This window comes from Camelus bactrianus, chromosome 2 (assembly GCF_048773025.1).
Source record: "Camelus bactrianus isolate YW-2024 breed Bactrian camel chromosome 2, ASM4877302v1, whole genome shotgun sequence".
Lineage (NCBI taxonomy): Eukaryota > Metazoa > Chordata > Mammalia > Artiodactyla > Camelidae > Camelus > Camelus bactrianus.
In genome coordinates, this window is record NC_133540.1 from 106421469 (window position 1) to 106446965 (window position 25497).

Consider the following 25497-nt stretch of genomic DNA (forward strand, 5'->3'; position numbering starts at 1 on the left):
AGCATACTGGCTTTCTGGTTCTGGACCCTGAGATCTCCAGGGCCACCCCAGTCTCCGTGGTTCTCCTTCAGTTTCACTGGTCCTGTGGTAGTTCCCCTTGGTTCAGCTTAAGTGCCCCTCCTTTGGGAGACTTTCTCTGACATATCCAGGCCCAGGAAAAGGCCATGTCACTATGCTTTCAGAGACCTTTTTTTGTATACAGCGATAGCAGACTACTATGAATACCTACTGTGTGTCAGACGCTGTTGTCAAGGGCTCTACATGTGTTACTTGCACTACAGAACTTAACAAGTGCTACCATAGTTAATCATTTTTATGCACATTTCTCCCACTAGGAAAAAAATGAATATAAAAAATTTCTGGCTAGGCTCCTTTGTGAAAGAAAAACTTTTAATTTCAAATTTATTTCGGTCTGTGTATGTGCAGAAGAGATTGCAGCTGTCCCTCAGTATCTGCTCTCCCTTTCTTCTCCAGCGAAAATACTCACAGTTTTTAGACGAAATAAAGCCTCCTTTTCCCACACCTTTCCTAGCAGCTGGGTACAGATCGGTGACCAAGTTCAGGTCAGTGGGATGTGAGCGGAGGGGTGGCACATGACTTCCCAGAAGTCTGTTTAAGGAAGGCATAAGCCTTTCTTCTCATCCCTCCTTTCTCCTGGCTCAGATGTGGACGTGATGACTAACGCTCACACAGCCAACTTGGACCAGCAGGTGAGAGGCTGTGAGCTGAGGATGGTGGAGTAAAAAGACAGAAGGAGCCTGGGCCCCGATGACCACAGAGCCCCTGCACCAGCCCTGGATTGCTCACGTCCAGACCACATTTGTGTGAGTCTGATATAAAACTCTATCTTATTTAAGCCACTGGTAGAATTTTCTGCATTTCCCAGCCAAATGCAATCCTAATTGATAAAATGAGACAATACACACTCTAGATAAATCTAACATTTCCAGGCATTGGATAGACCTGTGAAGTTCTCTCAACTTTACATAGAGATATGGGAGCGCCACAGATGGCCATTTTTAGTTAAGTCATGCTTCACCCAGTGATACTGACTACTCCTCAGGTCCTGTGACATCGTCTAAGGTGACAGCTGTTCACAACAACAGGCGATTTCAAGGCAGTTGCTAGTAACCAACTGACTGAACAAAAGGAGAAGTTAGGAGAGTTGCAGAGACCAATGGCTGGCTCAGATCACAGAAGAGCTGGACTAGTGGTAAGAAACATCAATAATGAGAAGAAGTCAGATTCCCAGAGAACCCAGCAGGGAAACTATCTGGCAGAGCTTTTAAATAGTTTAAAAAAGATAATCCATCTATCACTATCCAAGTTCAAATTTAATATAAAACCAACAAACATTTAGATTTCGCAAATCCAGACTGAAACTTACCTTTGTACTTTCCCTAAGTATCCTTAACTCTGTTGAGCTAAATGAAAAATTAAAGGACAAATAAGAGTTAAGACTGAGAAACAAAGTGTTGTTTGATTGAGTGGTGTGTTTATTTTATTTTTAAAGGAATTTAGCTTAAAGGACTTTGTTTATGTATGTTATGACCAATAGGAAAGCCTGGTCCATTTATTCATACATGAGCCAGCCTGGTTTGAGCCAAATGCAAAGAACTATTAGAACTATTAGCTTTAAGGAAAAAAGAATAAATCATTAAAAAGTTGGAGCAAACTCTTGCTTTCAGTATTAAAAGAAAAACTGTAAAGTACAGAATGTCCCTCAACAAGGTCTCATTAGTGCATTTAGTTTGCATGTTAGAAAAAAGAGGAAGAACCAGTCCTTAATTACCTGCGCTGCAATACAGGTCTTATCCAAACCCAGGGATGCTACTGATTACCAGTGAGCCTTACCTGTTCACTAAGGCTTGCTGGGTGGGGCTGCTCCCTCCCCAGTAATGCTGGTACTTTGGGTGAGTTAATCAATCTTAAAGAGGAACACACAGGCAGCCACGCACAAAACACTCCACTCTTTCTTGGACAAATTCCTACCTTAGGTCAGTCTTTCCCATAATTAAATAAACAAATAAAGCTGTGACCATTGTAAAACATGTTTTCCAAATTTCCAGGTCATTCAAATACAATGGTCATAAAACACACATCTGAGAAGAGAATGGTTCTAATTTTTCAGGGCCTGTCCAGGGTGGATGCCCAGGCCAGAACTTGGCTGACGTTACCTCACTCACACCAAAGTCCTGAGGGGTAAGCAAAATGACCCTTGGGTGGAAGTGCACAGCAAGTCTTCATTTTTGTATAATACTGTATTGTTTAATTCAGGCATTATTTCCCCAAGAAAATAAGCACTGAGCTCTTTGGTATCCAAAGCCATATACTGACAGATTGAATTTGCTCTTTTGGAATTAAAGTTGGAGAGAGCTCAGATCCCCCATTCTCAGAAGGGAGTAAAAGTTCAGGTATGTGTGGGATGCACGAAAGATGTCATCGGTGCGACAAGCAAGTTGCTTCCTTGAGGGCAGGGCATCTCTGGCCTGTGCAATTCGACCATGTGGAACTGTAATGATCTTAAATACAAGCAACTGTGTTGCCTTCCTGCCTTGTCTAAACCTCATGGGATGAAGAAGGAAAGCCAGGTTACCTTTCTCATCTGAGCCAGCAAGCCTTCAAACTCCTTCAGGTTCAGCGTCGTTCCACTGTAAGATGCACAGCTATTTGCTGCTTTGCCCAGCCAGTAAATGGTCACTAACACCTGGGAAACAGAACCACGCACAAAGAATTACTTCTAAGCTAACGGGTCAGTACTGCTCCCTGAGCAGGAAAGCAGGGGGAGAGACTGTGCAACATTAATTTACAAAAACCACCATCCAAGAGGTAACCATTCCATGCAAATCATTTTAATAAGAACCCAAGACTGCGTCAGTCAACACAAACACGACTCAGCAGTTGAAATAAGACTCCGGTTTTAGAAAAAATCTGGTTGTGAGAATGTGACCTACAAGACAGCAAGAAGGAAAAATACATCCTCTAAGATTATTTTTGTGTCATGAAAGTTTCAAAACCAGGAAGCCAAATTTTTCAGAAACTCTGGCGTCCTCACCCAAACAATGAAACAGGTTGTCAACTCCTTTTGCAAGAGGTGCTTTTAAAGGCCCGTGACTTCTACTTGTGGGCACAGAGATTCTAAGACCAGAGGCAAAATGTTTTCAAAGGAGTGATCAAGGTTAATTAGTGGTTTCCAGCACAAGAGCAACACAGTATATCTAATTAAAGTCAGAACGGAGCAAGGTAATGAGGAATGCAGTCTGCAGATATGTAGCTTTGGGGTACAGTTAGAGTCCTACTCATCTGCGACGGGAAATTTTTAGCCTGGACAAGGCTACTGCCAATTAACAACCTTGGATGTCTAAGGATGTCTGTGAATATTCACTGGTCTGAAGCTACAGTCCAAAGTGAACTTTGTTCTGTCTTTCCAAAGAAACTGTCCACAAAGGCAAATAAATGGTCTTTACATTGACTTTCCCACAGAACCCAGCAGGGGTCAGCTGAAGATGACCTCCTTAAAACTGAATTATTGGGACTGGAAGCCTATGAAAATGCTAAGAATATTATTTTGTTTTCACATTTGGCCTTCTTGCTTCAGCCAGGCTGGGAAGTATTTCTTGTACCTCCCTCCACTAGCGAGGCCAGAAAATGCTTTGGACAACATGATTTGTGTTCACGCTTCCAGACAGCAGCAGGCCCACAATATGGTTCTGTGCATCAGTGCTACGGTGTCATTTGGTTTTCTACCTCTGTGGGAAAATGTTACTTCAGGAATTCTTCAGAACTTCCAGAAATTCTTCTTTAACTCATTGCTTACAAATAAATTTCCAGCGAACAGACAATTGCAAATGTCAGGACATGAACTAGGACCATAAAATAACTAATATGTGCTAAGACTATGAGGCTCCCTTGAGAAGAATAATAGGAGAATGGACGACAGAACCGTGATGTGTGTTAGATGGTAGGTTTTCTGTTTAAAACTGTATGATGAAAAATGGCATATATCCCTGGTTTTACAGAGGAAGAAAAAGGAGATAACAATGAGAATGTCACTCAAATATAACAGCGGTCTGGAAATTTTTTTTAAAGAGGAGGGTCACAGCCAATTTAAAAATTTTATATACAGAAGCCGCTTCTTACATTCTTCAATTTAAACTTAAAGTAAAAGAGCACTAACATACTTGCCTTTGGAAAATCAGATCTAACTCTTAAAAGTTGATTTGGGGAAGTACTAATAAAAACTCAAAAGATTAATAGGAAAATACACAAAAGGCACAGGCCGACGACAGTCAACATTATTTATATTAAGCTGATCTCTTCCCCAAAACAACTTGCCCAGCTGCTTAATTTAATGGTCCCATCTGTGCCTACCAATAGGAAGACACTAACGTTAGTGCTGAGATAGAGCACTTTGTGTTTAAGAAACCAAATTACAAACAGAGCGTGAGCTTTCATTTGTTTATTTCAGGATTGAGCCCTTATCTAAAGAGAACCGTCCCCACCCCCAGTCTACCATTTTTATTTCTATCACAATCGTGAATTATTCTGTTAGAGGCATATATTCTTGTTTTCTAAGAAAGATTCTTTCTAGCAAGGCATTCAAGAGGCATTCAACTTATGAGCTACATTGAACCATCAAAGTGACAAGGAAAAAAGTTTGGAAAGTGAAGTTAAAACACTTACATTTTTCAGCTTCCTACTATAATCAAGGCTCCTAATCAAGGAAAAGGAAAAGAAAACATGATCAGTATAGCCGTTTCCTCACTCTGATCTTCCCTTCAACACCTCTAAGGAGTACCTGAAAGCTAACAAGTATCATGAAGTCAGCGGAATACATTATTTTTAAGGTCCATGATTAAGGATTTCAGGTACGAAATAAAATTGTTTAGAAAACAAAACATAGAAGGATAAGGTGGGATTAAAGTTCCGTAGTACACCATGGAAAGATGAATGCTTTGTAACATCTGGAAAATGAAGAATTCCACTTAAAACTAGGACTGTTTATATTTGTATTCTCAAAGCTTAGTTGTTAAAGGAAAATTTTGCCTTGCTATATATATCACTGTCAAGTTGAAATCTGACTGCACTTCCAAAATCTTCTTTATACAAGTACTTTTAACAAAGGTCTAAAACCTTAATTAAATCAGAAAATACACGTAGAAGAGGCAACACTGTCCAAATATGTGCTCTTTTCTGCTATGGACGTAAATTAGCATTGGGAACTGGCCATAAGCAGGAAAATATGCGTGCTATGTTCAAATATACACACATGCATTCTTAAATATACATAAATGTTTATTCTTAAATTATAAACAAAAAAAGCTACTGGATGGTACTTTCTAAATATTCATACATTGAAATGTAAAAATTTCTCCCAAAGTATCCCAAAGTTCCTTTAACGTGTCAACAAATACTAGGAAAAGAAATGCAGCATTTCTTTTTCCGCAAAACTTCAGCTTAGAGGCTGGCTGTGGGGGATTGGGGAGGCGAGGGAGGTGTAGAAGGTAATTCCACTATAAACCAGTCAAGAGTTCCGTCATATATATAGATCCCAATTACTTTCTTGCTGCATATTCTGACCCAAAGTATATATTAATGAACAGATGCACAACTTCAAGTCAACTGAGGTTTAAGGGAGTAGAAAACGTAGTATATACTAAGGAGAAAAACCATCAATAGAGACAGATTGAAGGAAGTAGTGGTCCAATTTGGATTTGATTAAGAGAATGTTTTCATATTTCCCCCCTGTTAACATAAAGAATGTCATTATCTGCTGAGATATTTGCACGGATTTTTTAAAATTTAACAACAAAAACAAAAAAAACCCAAATGAAAACAAACAAAAATCTAAAAAAGATTTGAAATTTTTGTGAAAAACAACTTAAAAACAGGGGCCATGAAACTTTTTCTGCACTGACAATAAATGTTTTTTGACTAAAATTGTGACCCAGTTCTAAAAAAGTTATGCTTGGCACATAGTAGGAGCTTACAAAATATTTGTTGAATGACTTTCACATAACAACGAATTATGTGAAAATGCTTTGAAATTTTTCAGAGACATTCTTGGGAGCGATCCAAAGGCTATCCTCATTTTCATTCAATTGCTGCGATTCCCTGGCATGGTATTTGCTGCACGCCCTGCTGGATGGTGTTTACATTTCCCATCAGCGTTGTCTGGCACCCCTTACAGGTAGAGGTCACGAAATTACACACAGTCATCACTTACAGGTTATCTCTTTCTCTCTCTTTTTCTTTCTTTTCTTTTCTTTTCTTTTCCTTTCTTTTTTTTCTTTATAGTCTACTCAAGTTACTTCTCAAAAAACAAAAAAAGTAAGAAAAATTACCCTCAATGAAAGCTCATCTAAAGAAGTATTTTTAAAAAGACAATTTCAGAAAGGCATCAAAATTTCCTCTTTGAGATCTACCCTCTACCTTATTCCTTACACTATTAACTGGTGTCAGTCGGGCGCTCTCCATCTCTGCTAATGTTTGGCTTAACTTTCAGAGGGGAAAGCAGAGAAACATTGCCACTCTAATTTCATCTACCATAGCTAAAAAATCTACAATTTATGTAGATGTTACAAATGTGCCCTGGACAGTAGCAAGTTAAACCAACATCACTCACAGAAAAGTTGTGAAGCAGATAGCTCATTCCGTGCCCAAATCCTCCATAGTACTAGAGTTTCTAAGTACTGTAAACGAATTTATGGTATAATTTTTAATACAAAGTTCTTTATGCTCTTCTAAATATTCATACAGTGAAATAAAATTTTTTTCTCCATAACTATTCCAAAGTCAACCTCCTACAATGCTTCTGGACCATGCCTCACACCAGGCTCATCCTTGCCCATTACCTTTACCACACCGACTACTCTTCTTTCTCTTTGTAGACATCAAGTTTGTTTCTCTTCCCCAGCCTTTCTACCTGCCCCTTCTCCACCCTGAACATCCTGTAGACCTTTGCATGGCTGGTTCTTGCTTCTCATTCATGTGTGACCCCTCACCTGAAATGCCACCTCTTTAGAGAGACCATTCTTGACCACCTTTTTTATCCCCCCTGGTTTTGTTGAGATATAATTCACATAAAACATTATCTAAGTATAAAGTATACAGCACAATTATTTGATAAGTGCACATATTGCAATGGTCACTATCTTTTACATCATCTATTTCATTATTATTTTACTTTCTCCTTAGCACTTACTACTCTCCGCAATTAAAAAAATTTACTTCTTTACTTGTCAAAGGGTATAAATTCTATGTGAATGGGGAGCGTGTTCTCTAGTCACTGGAAAGCATCTGACACATAGTAGCTGCTCAGTAAATATTTGTTGAATGAAGGAATGAAAAATGATAGTCATAGGGGAAGGTGATGGAGAAGTGTTGTTTAACGAAAATAATAATACTCAAGTGAAGGGAAAACTTAAAAGGGAAGAAAATGAGAGAAGAAATGCAAAAGGGGAGATAGATGGGAAGTAAGATAAAGAAGGGAAGGGAGGCACAGGGAAGAGAAGGAGATGGAGCAAAGAAGCAGAGAGAAAGATAAAGAAAAAAGACAGAGAAAAGCACAGGAGAAGGCGAAGCTGGTCCAGTAATTGAGAACTGACTGTGTGTACCACTGGTCTAAGTGACTTTAGGCTGCTTTCTGTGCCTTTAAATTAAAGTCTCTTTCTTTAGAAGTTGGTTTAGCCATCTTCCCAGATCTGCATGAGCAAGCATTAGCTAGAATCATACCTGAAGGAACATTCTGTCCAATTCCATTTTATTGATGAAGACACAACCCTACTGAAGCAAGGGAGCTTGCGTAGGATTGTAGACCTAGGGAGCAGCAGATGTAGGGGGGACCCCAGATTTCCTGATGCCCAGTTTATTTTCTTTTAATTGAAACAGAGTTGATTTACAAAGTTACATTAGTTTCAAGTGCTCAGCAAAAAACCTATAACCATTATAGGTTATGACAAGATATTGAATAGACTCTCCTGTGCCATACAGTAGGTCCTTGCTGTTTACATATTTTATATATAGTAGTGTGTGTATGTTAATCCTAAACTCCCAATTTATCCTTCCTCACCCCCTTCTCCTTTGGTAACCATAAGCTTGTTTTCTATGTCTGTGAGTCTGTTTCTGGTTTGTAAATAAGTTCATTTGTACTTGGTGCTCAGTTTGTGTAGATAAGCAATAAAGGTAATATGATTTCTGGAATTTCTAAAACCAACCAGTCTCAGAAGTCTTCTGGTTTAGTAACATATTGATTTAGAGTGGCTCTTAAAAAAAAATGCAGCTGCCAACACTGTCAAAATGAACTTTCCTTCACCCCCCAAAGCAATGTGTGTGTGACTAATTATTACCTACCATGTCACACAGTTACTATTGTTTCTGATCACTTGCCACCCAGGTGAAACTATGAATGTGAGATGAGGCAGAACCTGAAACAATTTCCTAACATGAATAATGATTTATAGAGGTTGGATTTAAGTACAGAAATAAATGGAGCATGTGAGGACTAAAATGAAGTTAAGGGTGGTTTCCACATTTGAACATAGTAATTTTTCTTCTGTTATTTTTGCCCTTAACTAAAAATTTTCCATGAGAAATATTAAAGAAAAGTCAAAAGGTACAAACTTCCAGTTATGAGACAAACAAGTTATGGGATGTAATGTACAGCATGACGACTATGCTTAATAATACTGGATTGCATGTTTCAAAGTGGCTAAGAGAATATATCTTAGAAATTCTCATCACAAGAAAAATAAAATTTATGTGGTGACAGATGTTAACTAGATTTATTGTGGTGAACATTTTGCAACATATGCAAATACTGAATCATTATGTAGTACACCTGAATCTAATATAATGGTGTATGTCAATTATACTCCCCACCGGCCCCCGCCCCCACAAAAGGCACACTGACAACAGAGGAGTGACTTTAAGAGAATTGTGGCTGACTGTGCCTTATTCCCAGTCATGCATCATAAAATACAATATCAACTCCAACTTGATTTCATTTAGTAGTTTCCATTTTTTTCCCAATTATTTTCCCTCATCATTAAAAAAGTCAGTATCGGCAAATAGTGAAAAATTAACAGCTCTGAATTTTGGTTTCTCTCTCTTTTCTGCCCTTTCATAATAAAATAACCCAAAAGTCATGAAAAGGAGATGTGTAGCCAATCCAAAGACCCTATCTATGTAATTAAGCTTATTATTAAAGCATATTCATGCCAAATATTGTTTGACTAATTTGGAAAGTGTTTTATATGAATTTGGTAGAGTCTAAAGGACTTCTAAACTACAGGAAAGTTATCTCTACCATGTCATAAGGACTTTTCTTCTCATTACGCTGGTCATGAGCTATTTCTTTATAGAGAAGCACATTGCTTTTCTTTTACTATAACATTCTTTCCCAAGAATTCTTTGGCCCCAAACCTGGCCCCCTGAATAGATACAGTCAACAATAGCCAAATGGCTAATGATCCATCTTCAAACAACTTGATCACTGACACATATGTGAAAACAGTTACAAATGTAAATGAAGAAGAGATTTCTCCATAATATATTGCCTTTTTTGCATAATAAACAGGGTTCAGATCTGTTTACTGAGTTTGCAGTCTTCCAAGAGCCTATTCATATGCCCAGTTGGAGCCAATAAAAGCTTTTTGTCTAACTCGAACAGATTCTGTGTAGACTTCTCTCTTGCCTCTCCCTCTGTTAAGTTTCACCTAACATTTTTTTCTCCTTGTCTCTAAAATTCTAACTCTACATGCATGATTTTTGCATTTCAAAAAATTATGTTTAATCAGAATGAAGGCTATGCACAAGGGAAGGCCAACGCATCCTGTTTTGAAAGATGAATTTTTACCTCCACATTTTTATTTTATTAGGCACGCCCAATTCTCTGCCTCTCAGACCTTACAACATCATCAGAAACCTGCAAGTCTAACCATAAATGGGTTTCCCTTAGACATAAATCGTGCATTACTTACTTGACTGTTACTCTGTTGGACGTATCCTGCAGGTCACTCGGGTCAAAAAGTTGAGATTCTTTAAGGCCAAGCTCTTTACAACCTCTCAAGAATAATATGATATTGTCCTGGAAGGAAGAAAAGAAATCTAAGTCTATATTATTTTATATTATCTTTATGAACCAGCCTTTCTTCCTAGTAGCCCAAATTACTAGAGACATGTCAGTTACTAAGGCAGTGAGAGTCAGGTGTGAGTCATGGCTTGTTGGATAATAAAAATCATACTTGCTTAGGAAATGCTGGAGTAAATAGACACTTCAAACTTCTAAAGCCACAGCTATATCAAATTCTTGTTTTCCCCTCTACCTTAACACATTTGTATAAAACTGTAAGTTAAATGCCACTGAAAAGCAGAACTTAGCAATTTGAGGGGAATAGTACTCAAGAACCCCCATTGCTTTAAAGTTTTGTCCATGTCTTATTGCCTAGAATCTCGTTCAAAATTGGTATTTTTTTTCTTAAAAATAGGTTTTACTACCCAACTTTCACCTTTGACAACTTTTTCTTTTTAATTGATCTTCAAAAATACATACTTCATCAGTGGCTTTTGCCCAATAATACCTCTTTGTGGACTATAAACTGAATTAAATGGGAAGAAAATCTAGACTTAATTGGAAAGGGAAAAGTGAGAAGGCCTGGAAATCTTTCAAAAATTATGTCAAAGATCTTCTTCCTAGTAAAATAAATCTCTCCAGCAGGTACAAATTTATTTTGAACTGGCAGAGTGGCAGGCACAATTTACAGCTGAGGATGGTTCTGGTCTTCATCTATTGGGAGTCATTAAGAACAAACAAATGGCTCTGGAAGGGACTGCACATTGTGAGTCGCCCTTTTGGAGTTCCAGGATATTAGCAGCAGGTTCAGCAGCTACAAGCCTCTAATTATCCTCTTCCTAAAAGACTTCTGACGAGTTAACTGGCCCATCAGGTAGTTCAAACTACAAGAAAGGAATGATCAAGGCTGGCTCTGATCAAGGGGAGTCCATCTAAATGCTCTAAGAAAAGATGCTACGAAAATCTGAAATGATGGCAGTGGTAAATGAATCATATATTCATCCATGTGCAATTCAACAAAGCGAACAAGAAGCACAGTATTTCCCAATTACCAGGGTGTAGGCAGGATTCTAAGAGGACCCCCAAGAATCTCACCACCTTGTGAACACAACCTGTACAATCACCTCCTCTTGCATGTGAGTAGAACTTGTGCCTGTGATGGAATATCACTCTGTGATCATGTGATTAACCAGCTGGCTTTGAGCTGGTCAAAAGAAAGATGCTCAGATTGGGCCTGACCTAATCAGGGGAGCTTTTAAAAGAAAGTAAAGTCAGAGTTCCTGCCGGCTAGGAGTTCTATGGGTTCAAGGAGATGCATTCTGTCAACAACAACATGAGCTTGGAAGAGGCTTGGAAGAAGCTCAGGTAGGACCTCAGCCCCCACCAACACCTCAGTTTCAGCACTATGAGACCCTGAGCAAAGAACTCAGTCATGCCATGTCCATAATAACTGAGATAATTAATGGGTGTTGAGTTAGGATGCTAAGTTTACAGTGATTGTATTATGCAGCAATAAAAAAATTAATACATCCAGGCTCAAAACAAGAGCAATAGCAATAAATTGCCAATCTTTATATCACCTTTATTACACGCCAAGCATTCTTCCAAGAATTTTACATATATTAACTCATTTAATCCCTGCACAGCCTTATGAGGTAGGTGCTACTTTTATCCTCATTTTACAGATGAGCAATGTGAGGCACAGAACAATTAAGCATCTTGCCCAAGGCCACACAGCCAGCAAAGGATGGAAGTTCAAAACAACATGGGATCTATGAAGAACTCAAGCCTCAAATCTGAGGCTGGCACCAAAAAAGATGAGGCTATGGAGTCAGGGGCTGATCATGGGGACTTTGAAGGCCATGGAAGGCAGGCTGTGGTTGTCACTGAGGGGCAAGGATCTGAGGAATGAATGCCCAGATCTGCAGCATAAGTAGACTGTTGGGGGTAGACCTGGGGGAGGTAGACAGTGTGCAGGAAGGACCTGGGAGGAACCAGACAGGAGACAGGGAGACCAATGAGGAGATAGCACAGTGTCTCCCCCCTTGGAGGGTGGCCCATTCCAGAAGGTTTTCTTTCCTGTTCCCCTGGATGTTTTCAATAGGCAATTGCCACCATTCATAAGACCTCCTGTAGACTGACAGTGAGCTGCTCATGGTCTGAAGTCATCCACACCCTAGCCAGTCTCTCCTCCAGTAACTTTGCACATTTTAAAATTATCCAGTTTCTCTGTGGAGTTTCTCTATTTTTCCCTCCCACCTCCAGGGGTTTGTAGATGTTCAGGTGAGTTCTTTCTAGGGCATGCAGCTATCTTTCTGGTTGGCCTCTGAGCTCTGAGGGATTCTTGTCCAGAGGAAAGCAAAGGGTGGGTCCTGGAACTCTCTAGGAATCATTTGGGACCAAAATGAAAGGAGCAGACCTGTGACCACCGTGTGGTTCCGTAAGAAGCCCATGACTGGCACCTTAGATCCTCAAGAGAGACAAGAAGGTGCCCTCCCCACGTGCATTCCTGGGTACGCCCCTGAGTGCCATGCTGTCTTCAGCACACAGATTGCAAACACAGAAGCACTGTGTTGCCAGCCAGGCTGGACAGTTTAGACTAGGAGATTTAAAGAATTGCAGGTCTCCTTTCAGCTCCTTGCTGCAACCTGATGATGCTGGAGGGGAGCCAGACCCCAGTCAGGAGAAAAGCCAGAAGGAAGAGCCCCCCCGCCCCCAGCCAAGAGCTAACAGGGGTGGCGACCGGAGCGGGCGGGAGGACTGTGCCTTTAATTACAGAAGATGCATCTTGCAAATTCCCATCTGCCCTGCTCTTCACACTGAGTTTTTTCCACATTTCAATTCCAAGCAAGACTAATGTCTTAGTGTCTTAGCTTCAGAAGCCAAGTAACACAACAGCGTCTCAATCCTGGGGTAGAAGGAGTGGAGACACTGATTCACCACAGTGACTATTCTATTCAGCTCTTACTAATGTAGTATTGCAAACTCATTAAGAATTAGGCTTCAAAAGAAGTTTTTAAAGGACTCTTCAAAAAAGACAATGCATGATAAAACAAAAGTTGGAGATTGAAGAGGCATGATGACCAAATGCACCGTCTGACCTTTGATTGGACCCTAGATCCAAAAAAAGGAAAGCAGATAAGGCTATAAAAATCCAATTTAAATATGGATTGTTGTTGGATGATATAATTGAATGTTAATTTTCTTAGGCATGATGATGATGGCATTGTGATTATATGAGAGAATGCCTTTATTTTTAAGGGAACGTATGAATTATTTAGGGACAAGTTGTGACTATAACATAATTTCAAATGGTTCAAGAAAAAATATGTACGTGTGCACGTGTAGGAGAGAAAAAGACAGAGAGGGGATGATGTCTGCCTGTTATGGAGAAAGAGATAAAGCAGATACAGTAAAATATTAGCAATCAGTGAATCTAGATCTCAAAGGTTGGCAAATTTTTGCTATAAAGGGCCAGATAGTCAATATAGCTTTGTGGGCCTCTGGTGGTCTCCATCAAAATGACTCAGCTTTGTCCGTCATTGTAGCCAGACAAATACATAGACAAATGGGAATGATCTGCATTTCTATTCAGTTTATTTACCAAAGCAGGCGTTGGGCTGGATTGGGCCCACAGGCTGCATGCAGTCCACTGGCCCTGTTCCAGGTTACTCAGGTGTTCACTGTGCCTTTTTTTCTTTTTTAACTTTTATGTACACTTGAAATTTCTCCCCCAAGTCTGGAGAAAAGGTTTTTAAATTTGTAAAAGTGTACTCAACTCCATAGGGTTGTGGCTTCACTTGCAAAACCAGTTTCATCAATTCAAGGGAAAAATAATGGCCACCTCAGAGACAACCACTGCAAAGTCCTGGAGGTCAATGCTCAAGTGCTACCGATGGAAAGTTACCATTTCTGGCTCTCGGGAAAGTGCTGTAACATGAGTCTCAATGCAACACAGGTGCGGAACATAAAGTTCCTAAAAGAGTCCACTTTGTTCTTGACTAGTATTAATATATAGATTTATACTGCTGTTTATGTAACTACTATGCATTTAGTCTTCCTTGTTCTTGGCCCAGTGGCTTCCCATTTCACTCATCTGTGGGCCTGCCCTCTGTATGAAAACACTCCCCAGGGGCGTGGGGTGGAGGCCTGCGCTTTTTGCCCTCCCCGGCTGGGGCCTCTTCTTTGAAGAAGACCTTGTACTTTTCTCCACTTCCTTCTCCTCCGAAGGCAAGGTGAAGGCAGGCCCAGGATGGTCTCTACCACCAGGGGGTAGCAGGGGCCCTGGCATGTAGTAGGTGCTCACTAAATATCGAAAATAAATTAAGTACTATATTCTAGGCACTTATAAGAATGAAAAACAACAACAAAAATTTCCCATCCTCATGGAGTTGACATTCCAGTAGATGAAATAATAAGGACTTACAACAGAAGTATCTTATCTCCAGGATTCAACTTCACCATCTATCAAATATATGGATTTGTTCAAGATACACATAAACAGAGGTCTGTTTATGAAAAAATGTCTAATCAAACAATGAAAATGAGAGAAGAACAACTCTATCACGGAACACAGTGCAAAAGCTTTGGAGTCAGGAGGACTCCGTTTAGAATCCCAACCTTACCTGCTTATTAGCTATGTGGCCTGGGGCATGTTTCCTAACCTTTCCGATTCTGGAATCTCTAATCTGTGAGGTGGGGGATGCCACCAACCTTATAGGGATGTCAGCATTACAGAAACTATATACTAAGAACACAGCCTAGGGTCTGGCACCTTCTGGGCACTCATATAGGAGTTATGCATTATTATTGACATTACTGTCAACTCAAGTCAAAAAGAGACCGCAGAGGATGAAATGAAGAACAGTTTCTTCATCCATTACACCCGTAAAAAACAGACACGGTGTGTATTTATAGCCCTTGCCAGTTACATGGGAGATGGTTAAAAAAAAAAGGTAATTGCAATTATTGCTGTTTAGCTAATGATAGGAATCGCCAGCTTGACACTTTTATACAGGCTGCTTCAAACTTAGGTGCAAGCTATGTATCAAAAGCTCTTTTGTAAGATGGTGGCTTGTAAGTCATCATTTGTAATTATCTCACAGAAATAATCTTTGCATGGTGGTCCTCAGTTTGGGCCAGAAAAGCTAACTTAATCCAAAATGTACCCAAAGAGGAGTCCTAACTACACTACAGAACCTAACCACTCAGCAGAACAACGCTTCAGTGGGAAAGTACATTCAGACCAGGCACATGCTCTAGGCTCTAGCGGATGGAAGGTTCCAGAGAACATAGAAAAGGCTTCCTAAGCCCAAGGCAGCACCTTGGGAAGGACGGGCAGGAGTGAGAGGGGAGGGGTCAGCAATTCATTCCTGAGAGCCCCCTGAGACACTTCAGTGTCTCACCCAGGTCTTTCTCTCCTGTCTTCAGAGGACACGCATGGACCTTCTTGCTACCTTTCCCTTAGCTGTCATTTCCCACTAGAAAGTGGCTCATCTCCTTCCCTGGGCCACTGTGAAGCAGCGTGCAGCTCTCTGGCTCGGAGGATGGTACTCAGTGGTTCTCTAGGGAAACCAGGCAGGTAGTGAGAAGCCCCCTGCTCTGTCCAATCTCCTTGGTTTACTTCCCTTACAGCCCATAGGGAAAAGGCAACATGATGATGGATTTGGAGTTCACAGAAAATGAAGGTAATGCTCATTTGGGGCTCATTTGAGTTTCCAATGAACCCAGATACCTATACTGCCAGGTATTTAAAATGCAATAGATACAAAGCATCCGTATAATCTTCAATTTCTTTAAAAGACTAGGTTGAGATATCAACATGTAAACTAAGACTGCATATGGTGAACTTACTATTTTAATATATTTTCTATAATAAATATTTGCTTTCAAAAATTTTTATAAGGATTAGGATATCTCAGAAAGATCTGCGAGTGCAGCAGAGAAGACCTGGACCTCTTTGGAAAATCAGTAACTAACACCAATGTGACTTTTCTCTTCTAGCTGTCAGGCTTTTTTTTTTTTTTTTTTTTTTAATGGTTTTTGTTAGGTTTCCTGCATGTGAAGCAAACAAACTCCCTTTAACAGAAGTGCAATTTTGAAATTCAGAACTTAAGGAAGACATTATCAAAATATCTCTAGGAACATGCCCCACAATGAACAGAATTCGGGGATTTCCTGTATCTGCCGTGTGTGCACCGCTGCTCTCCTAACCTGCATGGGTTCTAGCCTGGCTCCAGGAATTGGCCGATGTCCAGCGACAGTCAGCACTCACCTGACTTTCAGTGCATTTGGATTTGCCAGGAGCACTTAATGAGGATACTAGGCCTTCCACTGAGAGGCAAGAGCCACTCACTCTGCCTGGGGGAGTTCTGGGGAAGTTTGACCCAGAAGGTGGCTGCCTGAAGGAGAAGAAAAAAATTTATGGATGGGAAGTGAGCAGAAGCACAGCGGGCTGCAGGGAGAGAATGAAAGGCTGGGAGGGGAAGAAAGTTATGAGAGGCACGCTCGACAGAGCTGTGAGAGACTTGGGAAGGACTGTCCTCTAGGCAGTGTGGAATCCAGGCCAGCTGATGAGGGTGGGAAGAGTCCTGGATCCGACCTTTACTTTAGGAGAACACGTTGGGTGGCAGCAGAAGAGATCCACTGGGTAGAGGAGAGGGTCTGAGGATGAGAGAAGGACAAGAGCTCGGGGAGGGATGTGGAAGCCTGAGCTCATCCAGAAGCAGCAGGGGCAGACAAGGGCAAGGACGTGAGCACCCCTCCTTGGCTTGGCACTTGAGCGGATTGTTTGAGCAGAGGATGAGGACGAGGAGAGGGGGTTGGGGTGACGCGGAGTTTCTTAGCCACTGAGACGATCTTAAAGAATGGAGGGAGGGGAGATGTGTGAGAAGTGGAAATAATGAAGTAAGCTTGGAATATTCCATATTCAAAGCTACAGCTCACTGGGAGCTTATATTTGGGTCTACAGCTCAGAAGTGAGGCCCCAGCAGAACATGCAGGATTGGAAGTCACTGGGGTGAGGACACAGCAGAAGACTAAAACAGGGCCACCCCGAACACCGATGTTTAAAGGATGGTTAGAGGTGGAGGAACCCCCTGTGCCTGAGGAGAAGCAGATGAGAGCAGGAAAAGATCCAGACAAGACTGACGGGAGGAACCAAGAGCACTATGCAGGGAGCACTTGGGCCCAGTGCCCAATGCGGCAGCGTCACATCTAGGAAGGACCCCAGCTCCTCCACTTAGCCGCTGAACAACCTGGGGCAAGCTGCCTACGTGGTCTCCACCTCAGTTTTCTCCTCTAAAGCCCAAGTCCTTACAGTGGCCTAATGGCCCGACAGGAGCTGGTGCCACTGCCTGGCAAAGCCATCCCACCTCACTCCCTCTCCCCGCAGCCAGGCACAGCTCCTGCTGGTCTTCAACCAAACCAAGTAGATCCCTGCCAGGGCCTCAGCACTCTCTTGTTCTCACCTAGATACTATCTAGAATGATCTCTCATGTATCATAAGTAAACCTTCAAGAAATACACATGGAATGAATGAATGTTCATTCACCATAAAAATGAGGCTACTCATGTCATAGGGCTGTTGTGGAGCTAAGAAAATGTAGGTAAAGTGCTTAGGAAAAGAACAGTGTTTGGCACAATAGATGTTTTCCACTTGATACTTATTTCTATCATTAGGATAAAACTAGTAAGTCATCAATGAATAGAATTTTCTGATTAGAAGGACATGATTGACTTTGGGGACAACTTCTCTGTGGAACAACAGGATAAAAACCAGATTGCAGGAAGTTAAGAAGGCAGTGTAGAATAAAAACAATGGAGGAAAAACACAAAGAGACACCCTGGGAAGTGTTGCAGAGAAGAGATTATGAGAAAAGGTACGGCGGGTCAAAGGAAGATCATCTGGTTGCTTCTCTAGGAAAGCCGCAGGTCAGGAGGACGCGGCACCCGGCTTGTTTCAGAGCTCCCTTGCCCTCCCAGACCACTGATGCCATCACCCTCACGGGCGATCCTCATCGCGTGCGAGGTCTGAGCCATCAGTTCTTCCCCACCGTGACCTCCCATCCTACTCGCTGTGGGTGGAGGACCCCAGCACAGGCGCGCCATTCACTACAGTCAACAGTCCAGGTGATTTAGATTCTACACAGCAACCTGTTCAACAGCTTGGCTTTTCAGTTCTTCGATTTCCTCAATTCCAGTAGTTTTTGCTTACACAGCCATTTCAGGACCATCACCCACACCTGCCCTGTGGAATCATAAACGCCAACACCTAATCCTTGGCCTGAGGACCACCTCCCCCTCAACCCAGGTTTCTCACTTGTCTCCTCTAACACCTGCTCTTTCATCTCCAGACTCTGCTCTTTTCGCTCAGTCCACTTCCCTCTACTCCACGGCTTATCTCCTTCCTGATCCAGTCCAGACCAGTGTGACATGCTCCTCTGCTGGCATCTTCAGCATTCCACTCCTGCCTATCCATTAGGGAGAAAGAATCAGGAAAAGGAAATAGAGGTGGAACAGTGAGCCTCAGAAATGAGCCTTGGCGGCCAAGCCAACCACCTCTTGTCTGTACTTAGGAGGGATCAGGTACGCCCACTCTTCCTGTTTCTTCATGGAGGAATGATACGCCGAGCCCCGCACTCTTCCTCCCCAAGGTTGACTTGGGAGAGGCAACGGGGCAGGCTCAGCTCAGCCAGTTTGAGAATTCCTCTCTGTGGACAACAGCCTGTCTGTAGGACACATGCGTCCGGTCTGTCCCTGCCGTGTGGTAGGGGGCCTCTCTGCCGGGGAGGCCTGTGGTTGTCCAGCCGTGCCAGCAATGGGTGGAAGAATTTGTTGAATTCAGGAGTGAGGATTAGAAAACCCACTTGGCTGTAGCTCTAAACCCAAGGTCTCCTATTTGTTTCATGAGAAGTAAAGCTGACAATTTGATCTCTGTCTGACTCCCGTGTTTATGTCTCAGCTGGGAGGGGAAGCAAGGAGTAGGATTTACTGATCACCCTAAACCCCTAATGCTCTGCTCCTGGTGCTACTGGAAATAATGGCGCTTTATTGGGTCTGGAGCTGCTACACATTTACAAGCTCCCGCCTCCACGGGCCGCTTGCACCCACGTGGTAATCCTTCCTGTGTCCCCGGTCAGCCTTTCTCCCCATCCTTGCATAGGGTTTTACAAGGCTCCTCTGCTTTCTAATCTCTCTGCCGTGTTCTCACTGTCTCCATCAACAGAAAGAGTTAAATTAAATCCCTTCACATCACCCATCCCAAGTTCTGTATCTAAACACTTTTTTAAAAAAAAGAATATAAAGTTGAATATTTTAAGGCATTTGAAAACCACCTGTTAACATGTTTTCAGTAATGGGAGCAAAACGGGAATCTGTGTCAGAGTGAAGATCAAAGAGCCAGCAGGGAGGTTCTATTATCTTTAGCTTAAGTTTTCTATTTATTGAAAGATATTAATTGCATGTTTATAGTATGAAAGGCAATGTGCTAAGTGCTTTGGGCAGGAAGGGGTCATGATAGGAGCTGGGACTTCTATTTGCAGGTGAGAGAGGCCCAGATGGACACAGGTTGATTGGATTACAGAGCCCAGTGCATCCCAGCCACAAGGGAGTAAGCGGGCAGCTGACCCTTTGAAACAACTGGAAACCAGGGCCTCATGTGTTTGGAACCAGGAATTCCGTCACCTGCTGTCTGCTCACTCTGTACGTTGGCTTATTCGCTTTCACTACACACAGCTTTCCTCCACGTGGGTCCCCAGGTTCCCAGGTTCCCAATCTCACACATGAAGGTTGTCACCCCGAGAGGACTCTCTTTTCCCCTTGCAGTTTGAAAAAGATCCCAGGAAAAGGAAAAGACCCTTATTGGCCTGACCCTCCCACAGTGACTAACAGAACAGGGTAAAGGAGGCCAAGAATTGTTTTAATCAACGGTGGCGATGGGAGGAGTAGGGGCCAGAGCCGTTTCCAAAAGGAGAATGCAATTCCCAGGAGAGGGGTTCAGGGCAGACAAAACTTGCAACACTGGCCACCTGCACAAAAGTGGACCAGATGTGGATTTTTCTCTCAAAGTTCTTAAAGCGTAGAACACAGAATCATCACTACCATCTTTAGCATTCTATATAGAACGGATCAAATTTCACTTTCCTTTAAAGATGTTCTTTTGAAAGAGTCCCTGAGCTAAGCAGCAGTGCTGCCTCAGTTTCCTGAAGTTAACAGGCTTGATGCCAAAGACCAACCACTGAATGAAGCCAGCCTAAGTTACTTAACTAATTCTGTGGGAAGAGCTTTTCCAAGCACAATCTCTTGCCAGGACAGCAGTTGGAGCCTAGTTCTTCTTCCCCAGGGAAACCTACAGAAACAGAGGGCCCAACTCCCAAAGCTCCAGCACCTTGATTTTATCTCTTTCTGGATTCCAGACTCATGATTGTCTACACAGCAGCTACTTCTCCTCTCAAGGACCTGACATTCAAGCCTACCTGAGGGTCGACACCATAGTGCTAACTCAGGAGAGCTGGGACGCCAGCCTATCAGGGGAACTGTCTAGATTCCAAGGCCTCCATCCCTCCAAAAGATGACCGAACTATCCCTCCCCACCCAAAACAGCATTATTATGTGATCTTGCCAGATTGTTTTCCAGTATAATTTAGGAATTGTACCTGGGAATGTTGAATGAAAAATAGCTTTCAGTTATGTTAAAGTAAAACTGCTTAAACCATCCATCATACTTCCTTAAACAGTACCCATATATTTGACATGTAATATGACTTTAGCATTTATCACAGCAGTGATAGTTGAACTGTGATCTGTGGACTGCTGTGGGTTTGGTACTGGCTAATGATGAGATAAATGCAGAATTGGAAAAGAGTATTTAGAAACTTTTATAACCATTTGGCATTCCAAACACATCCAAGGGTGTGACTGATGGGCACATTTCATTGCACAGGGTACACACCATTTTGGATGCTGTCCAACTTGAACACCGTGTGAACTGTGTAGTTAATGGCTCGAGGATCACATATCAGCCCAAATTGGATCACACATTAAACAATCAGCAACAACAAAATGCAAATCAAAACCACAAGATACCATTTTACACCAAGTAGAATCACTAATTTAAAAAACATACACACACACAGAGAAAGTGTTGGCAAGGACGTGGAGAAACTGGAACCCTTATGCATTTCTAGTGGGAATATAAAATAGTGTAGCTTCTGTGGAAAATAGCTTGGCAGTGGCTTAAGAAGTTAAACACAGAATTACAACACGATCCAGCAATTCCACTTCTAGGTATGTACCTGAAAGAACTGAAAAGCAGGACTCAGAACGGGTACTTGTACACCAATGTTCATTTCACAAAAGCCAAAAGGTGGAAACAAACCAGACCATTTATCCAAAAGCAAATGAATGGATAAACAAAGGGTGGAATATGCATATAATGGAACATTATTCACCCTTAAAAAGGAAGGAAATTCTGACATGTTGTGCAACATGGATGAACCCTGAAGACATTATGCCACGTGAAATAAGCCAGACATCACAAAACAGATACTACATGATTCCACTTATATGAGGTACCTAGAACAGGAAAATTCGTAGAGACAGAAAATATAACGGAGGTTACTAGGGGCGGGGCTCTGAGGAATGGAGAGATATTGTTTAACAGGGAGAGAGTTCCCGTTTGGAATGATGAAAAAATTCTGAAAATGGTTCATGGTGATGTTTGCAACAACAGTGTTAATGTACTTATTTAATACCACTCAATTGTACACACCTAAAAATGGTTAGAATGGTAAATTTAATGTTACGTATATTTTACAATAAAAATTGCAAAAAAAAAAAAAAAAAGAAAACCCGACAACAATAAACCTTGTTCTCTATCACAATAGTGTGAGAATCCTTGCCCTGGAGTATTTGTCCTAGGGGCTCTGGATCAAATAAAGCTTGGAAAACGCTGCATAAAATAGAGCTCATAATGCTTAGATTAAGAGTTCTAAGCAATTCCTTACTAAGAAACTCTTTTAATTTTAACTCAGCATTTCCTAAACGTAGGGACTTCAAAACCATTTTGTCACCATACATCTTTCAACATCTCACAAAACATAGTTTAAGAAATGCTGAGCCAGATGAACTACTGACACATGGTTTGTACTTTGACATCACACACAAATAAGAGTGAAACCGCCATCACGCTTAGGTTGTAGCCCATAATCTGAAACTGTCCACCTTTGGACAGACCATCCCAGCAGGTCCTACGCTGGCAATGCCAATCCCCAAGGCGTGCCAGGCTTACAGCAGTCAAACAGCCAGGGACTGCTTCGCCTCTGCACCCTTCAAGCTTCACTGCAAGGATGCACTTCACATTTGCCTTTATAGGGCTGCGAGTTAAGACGAGGATTTACTAGTTAGGGGTGACCCCAGGAACAAAGTATCTCATAGTCTAGGTCAGACATGTGGATGACATTAGAAAAAGAAACAGGCTTTCGGAGGGCAAATGAGTGTGCAGGGCAGGAGCCACATCGATAGAGCCGAATACCATTACCCCTATCATGTTCAGAGGTCACAACCCCTCCGCTGAGAAGGCGAAAAAGTCAGCAAGAAAGGAAATACCATAAGGTAAAAAACCAAAATCAACCTTTGCACTCGTCAAAATACACCGTGGCCTGAAGCAGTTTTTTTGGGGGGTTGGGGGGCTGGAGAAAAGTTCACCTAAAATGTTCTGCTGATATTAAAACATATGTGAAAAGGAAGAAGAGGTATGCAGAGTAGGAATTTGAAGCAAAAAAGAGAAATCTGGTGAAAACATCACTGCCACTCCTTTTATTCTTTCAAGTTTATCAGGTTCTTAATCCAAGTTGGGGCCGCCTTTACTATTCCAAATTTTTTCCTATGTAATTCAAAAAAGGTGTGGAGAAAAGTTTTGTCTTCAAATAACTCTGGATTCTTGACTTTGTAACCGTGCACAAGTGGAAACCACATTTCATCTTCAAGGAACGTTTTAAAAAAAAAGATATTCGACATAATAAATTTTCTACAGATACTGGCTTCCTCTTTCCAAGTTAGTGTTTGGCTTAATTTATACAATAAATCTAATGGGCAAATTATCTCTCGCAAATAGCACCTAGCACATTCTTGGCAACTGAAAAGAGTTAACACATTGCATATGCCGTTTGTGTTCACAAAACAAGGTATCTGAGGAAATAAAAATCACAGGGTGGGGAGTGAGCATAGAAATGTAGAGGTCACCAATTGGCTGCAAAGGACCCTCGCCTATACACTCAGGGTCTTGAAGGTACTTCAATGGGGCTGGAACCAAAGGACAAAAGGTATGGTGACCCTATAAGGTGTCTGGGACTTTGCAAATTATAACCTCTTTAATTCTAGCAACCAGCTCTAAGTATGTCTCCTTGAACAGGTGTGGGGAAAGATGATGTTGAAAATAAGTTCAGTTGAGTTCACTGTTTAAGATGTATAGTGCTTCAGTCTGGGATGATAATCAGAGTGCTGGACATGAATGGTAGTGATGGTTGCACAACAATGTGAATGTACTCAATGCTACACTTAAAAATGGTTAAGACAGTAAATTCTGTGTTATGGATATTTTACCGCAAGAAAAGTTGAGTAGCTTCCCAAGGTTACACAGTGTGTGCACGACAAAGCTAAGAGGCATGGCAGTCTGACTCAAAAGCCCATAGAGAGATCCTTGCATCTCTCAAAAATGACAATATAGATGATGGTGGTAATCATAAATTAATTATAAATATCATCTTTATTCTCATTCTCATCCTTAGCCTTGGCTTGCTGAGTGCTTATTTGGTGCCAGACTCTATTCTAAGCAACTTATATGTATTAAAAGCTTAGTCCTCCAAACAACCTATGAGGTCGTATTCTTATTATTCTTATTTTCCAGATGAGAAAGTGAAGTACAGAGAGGTAATGTAACTTCCTCAAGGGCACACAGCTAATCAAATCCAGGCCGTCTGATCTCAGATCCCCTGCCCTTCACCACTTACCCCAAGGCCTCCTGATATATAAATTTATGTACACAGCATATAAAGACATAAACCTCATTAGTCTTGAGATGATTCACAAACCAAAAATGTCAATAGGTTATAAATAATGTTTAGACTAGTTAAATTCTAGTTCACGAGATGTGAATTAATCTAGTTCACTCTGGTTTCTGAAGACATCTATTCTAAAGATAGCTTAAATACCACCATCCATTAAGTCTTCTGTGTGACTCTGGGCCATGCTCCCTCGGCACTGCCTGAACCAGGATGGTGGTAGCATGCACACATGTTAAGAGTCTACAACTTGCTTCCCCACCCTGCCATGAGTTCTCATGCATGAATTCATACCCATGTGTTTAACTCACTATTTTAGGATTAGCTCTGTGACTGACTAGTACTCCACATGTCTTCAGTAAGTTTTTCTTAATTCACTTGGAATAGTTTAAATAATACTGTCTTTTCTGTTCTTAAAGGTCAGCTCCATAACCATCTGGTTCTAGAGTCTTTGTGAAACGTAACTCTTTAATTACCTTTCTAGTGCCTTCACAGTAATCCAGTAACTGCAGGGTTTCCACTGCTCTTGGGGTCAATTTGATCATTTGTATTTTGCTAAGAAATCATCCTTTTCCATTGGTTTTTCACACCTCTTACAAAAGCGTTGTTTATACAAGTCTCTACATGATTTTAATTTTTCTTGTTTGTACTGTTTTGTCATTTCCTATTATTTTATTTGTTTAGTATTCTTTTGCTAGCATGCTTTTCCCTTAATTTGGCTTTCAAGGGGTTTATCTATCTTATTGGTCCTTCCAAAGAACCAGCTTTTGGACTTATTTATCCATTATTCTATCCCTTTAATTTCAGCTTTTATCTATTAATCCTCTCACTAACTTTTTAGGTTTGTTTTGTTCCTCTTTGTTTTGCAAATAATAAGTTGAGCTATTTTTTCTTTATTCTTTATTAAAGAATAAAACGTTTCCTCTGAGTACAGCTTTTACTATGCTTGAAAGTTCTGATAAAGAAATATTTTGTTTTAATTCTTTCCCAGTAACTTAAACAATTTCTTTGATTTCCTTTTGATCCCGGGGTTATCAATGAGTGTGTTTTATAATTTACAAGTGGATAAGGTTTTTTAAAATTGCCTTGCATTTTTTCTATTCTCATTACATTGTAATCAGGGAGTGTTCTCTGATAAATCTCTCTCCTCTCTGAGCTTTTGAAGGCTTTCTTTGTGGCCAAGTATGTGACTCAGGGGAAAGGAGATGGCATTAAATGGTTCAAGGACATTTACTTGTCTATTTTTATGTATTTGACTATAATCTTAGAAAGTTGACATGAAATTTGTTCACTTAACAATTGTTCTACAGGACACCTAGTATGATATGATGAGAAAAAGCATGAGATTTGGAATTTAAAATTCCT

The 25497-nt window shown here is 41.1% G+C and overlaps 1 protein-coding gene across 17 annotated transcripts in view; it reads right to left on the reverse strand.

The window, feature by feature from the left end:
- LIMCH1 (LIM and calponin homology domains 1) overlaps window positions 1-25497 on the reverse strand; it is a 307407-nt gene that overhangs the window by 83361 nt on the left and 198549 nt on the right. For all 17 annotated transcript variants that reach the window (XM_074348707.1, XM_074348692.1, XM_074348693.1 and 14 more), the window contains 3 exons: window positions 9981-10087; window positions 4684-4714; window positions 2597-2707 (listed from right to left, as the gene is read on the reverse strand). In XM_074348707.1, the coding sequence (XP_074204808.1) occupies window positions 2597-2707; window positions 4684-4714; window positions 9981-10087 (249 nt within the window). The remainder of the gene's footprint in view (window positions 1-2596; window positions 2708-4683; window positions 4715-9980; window positions 10088-25497) is intronic.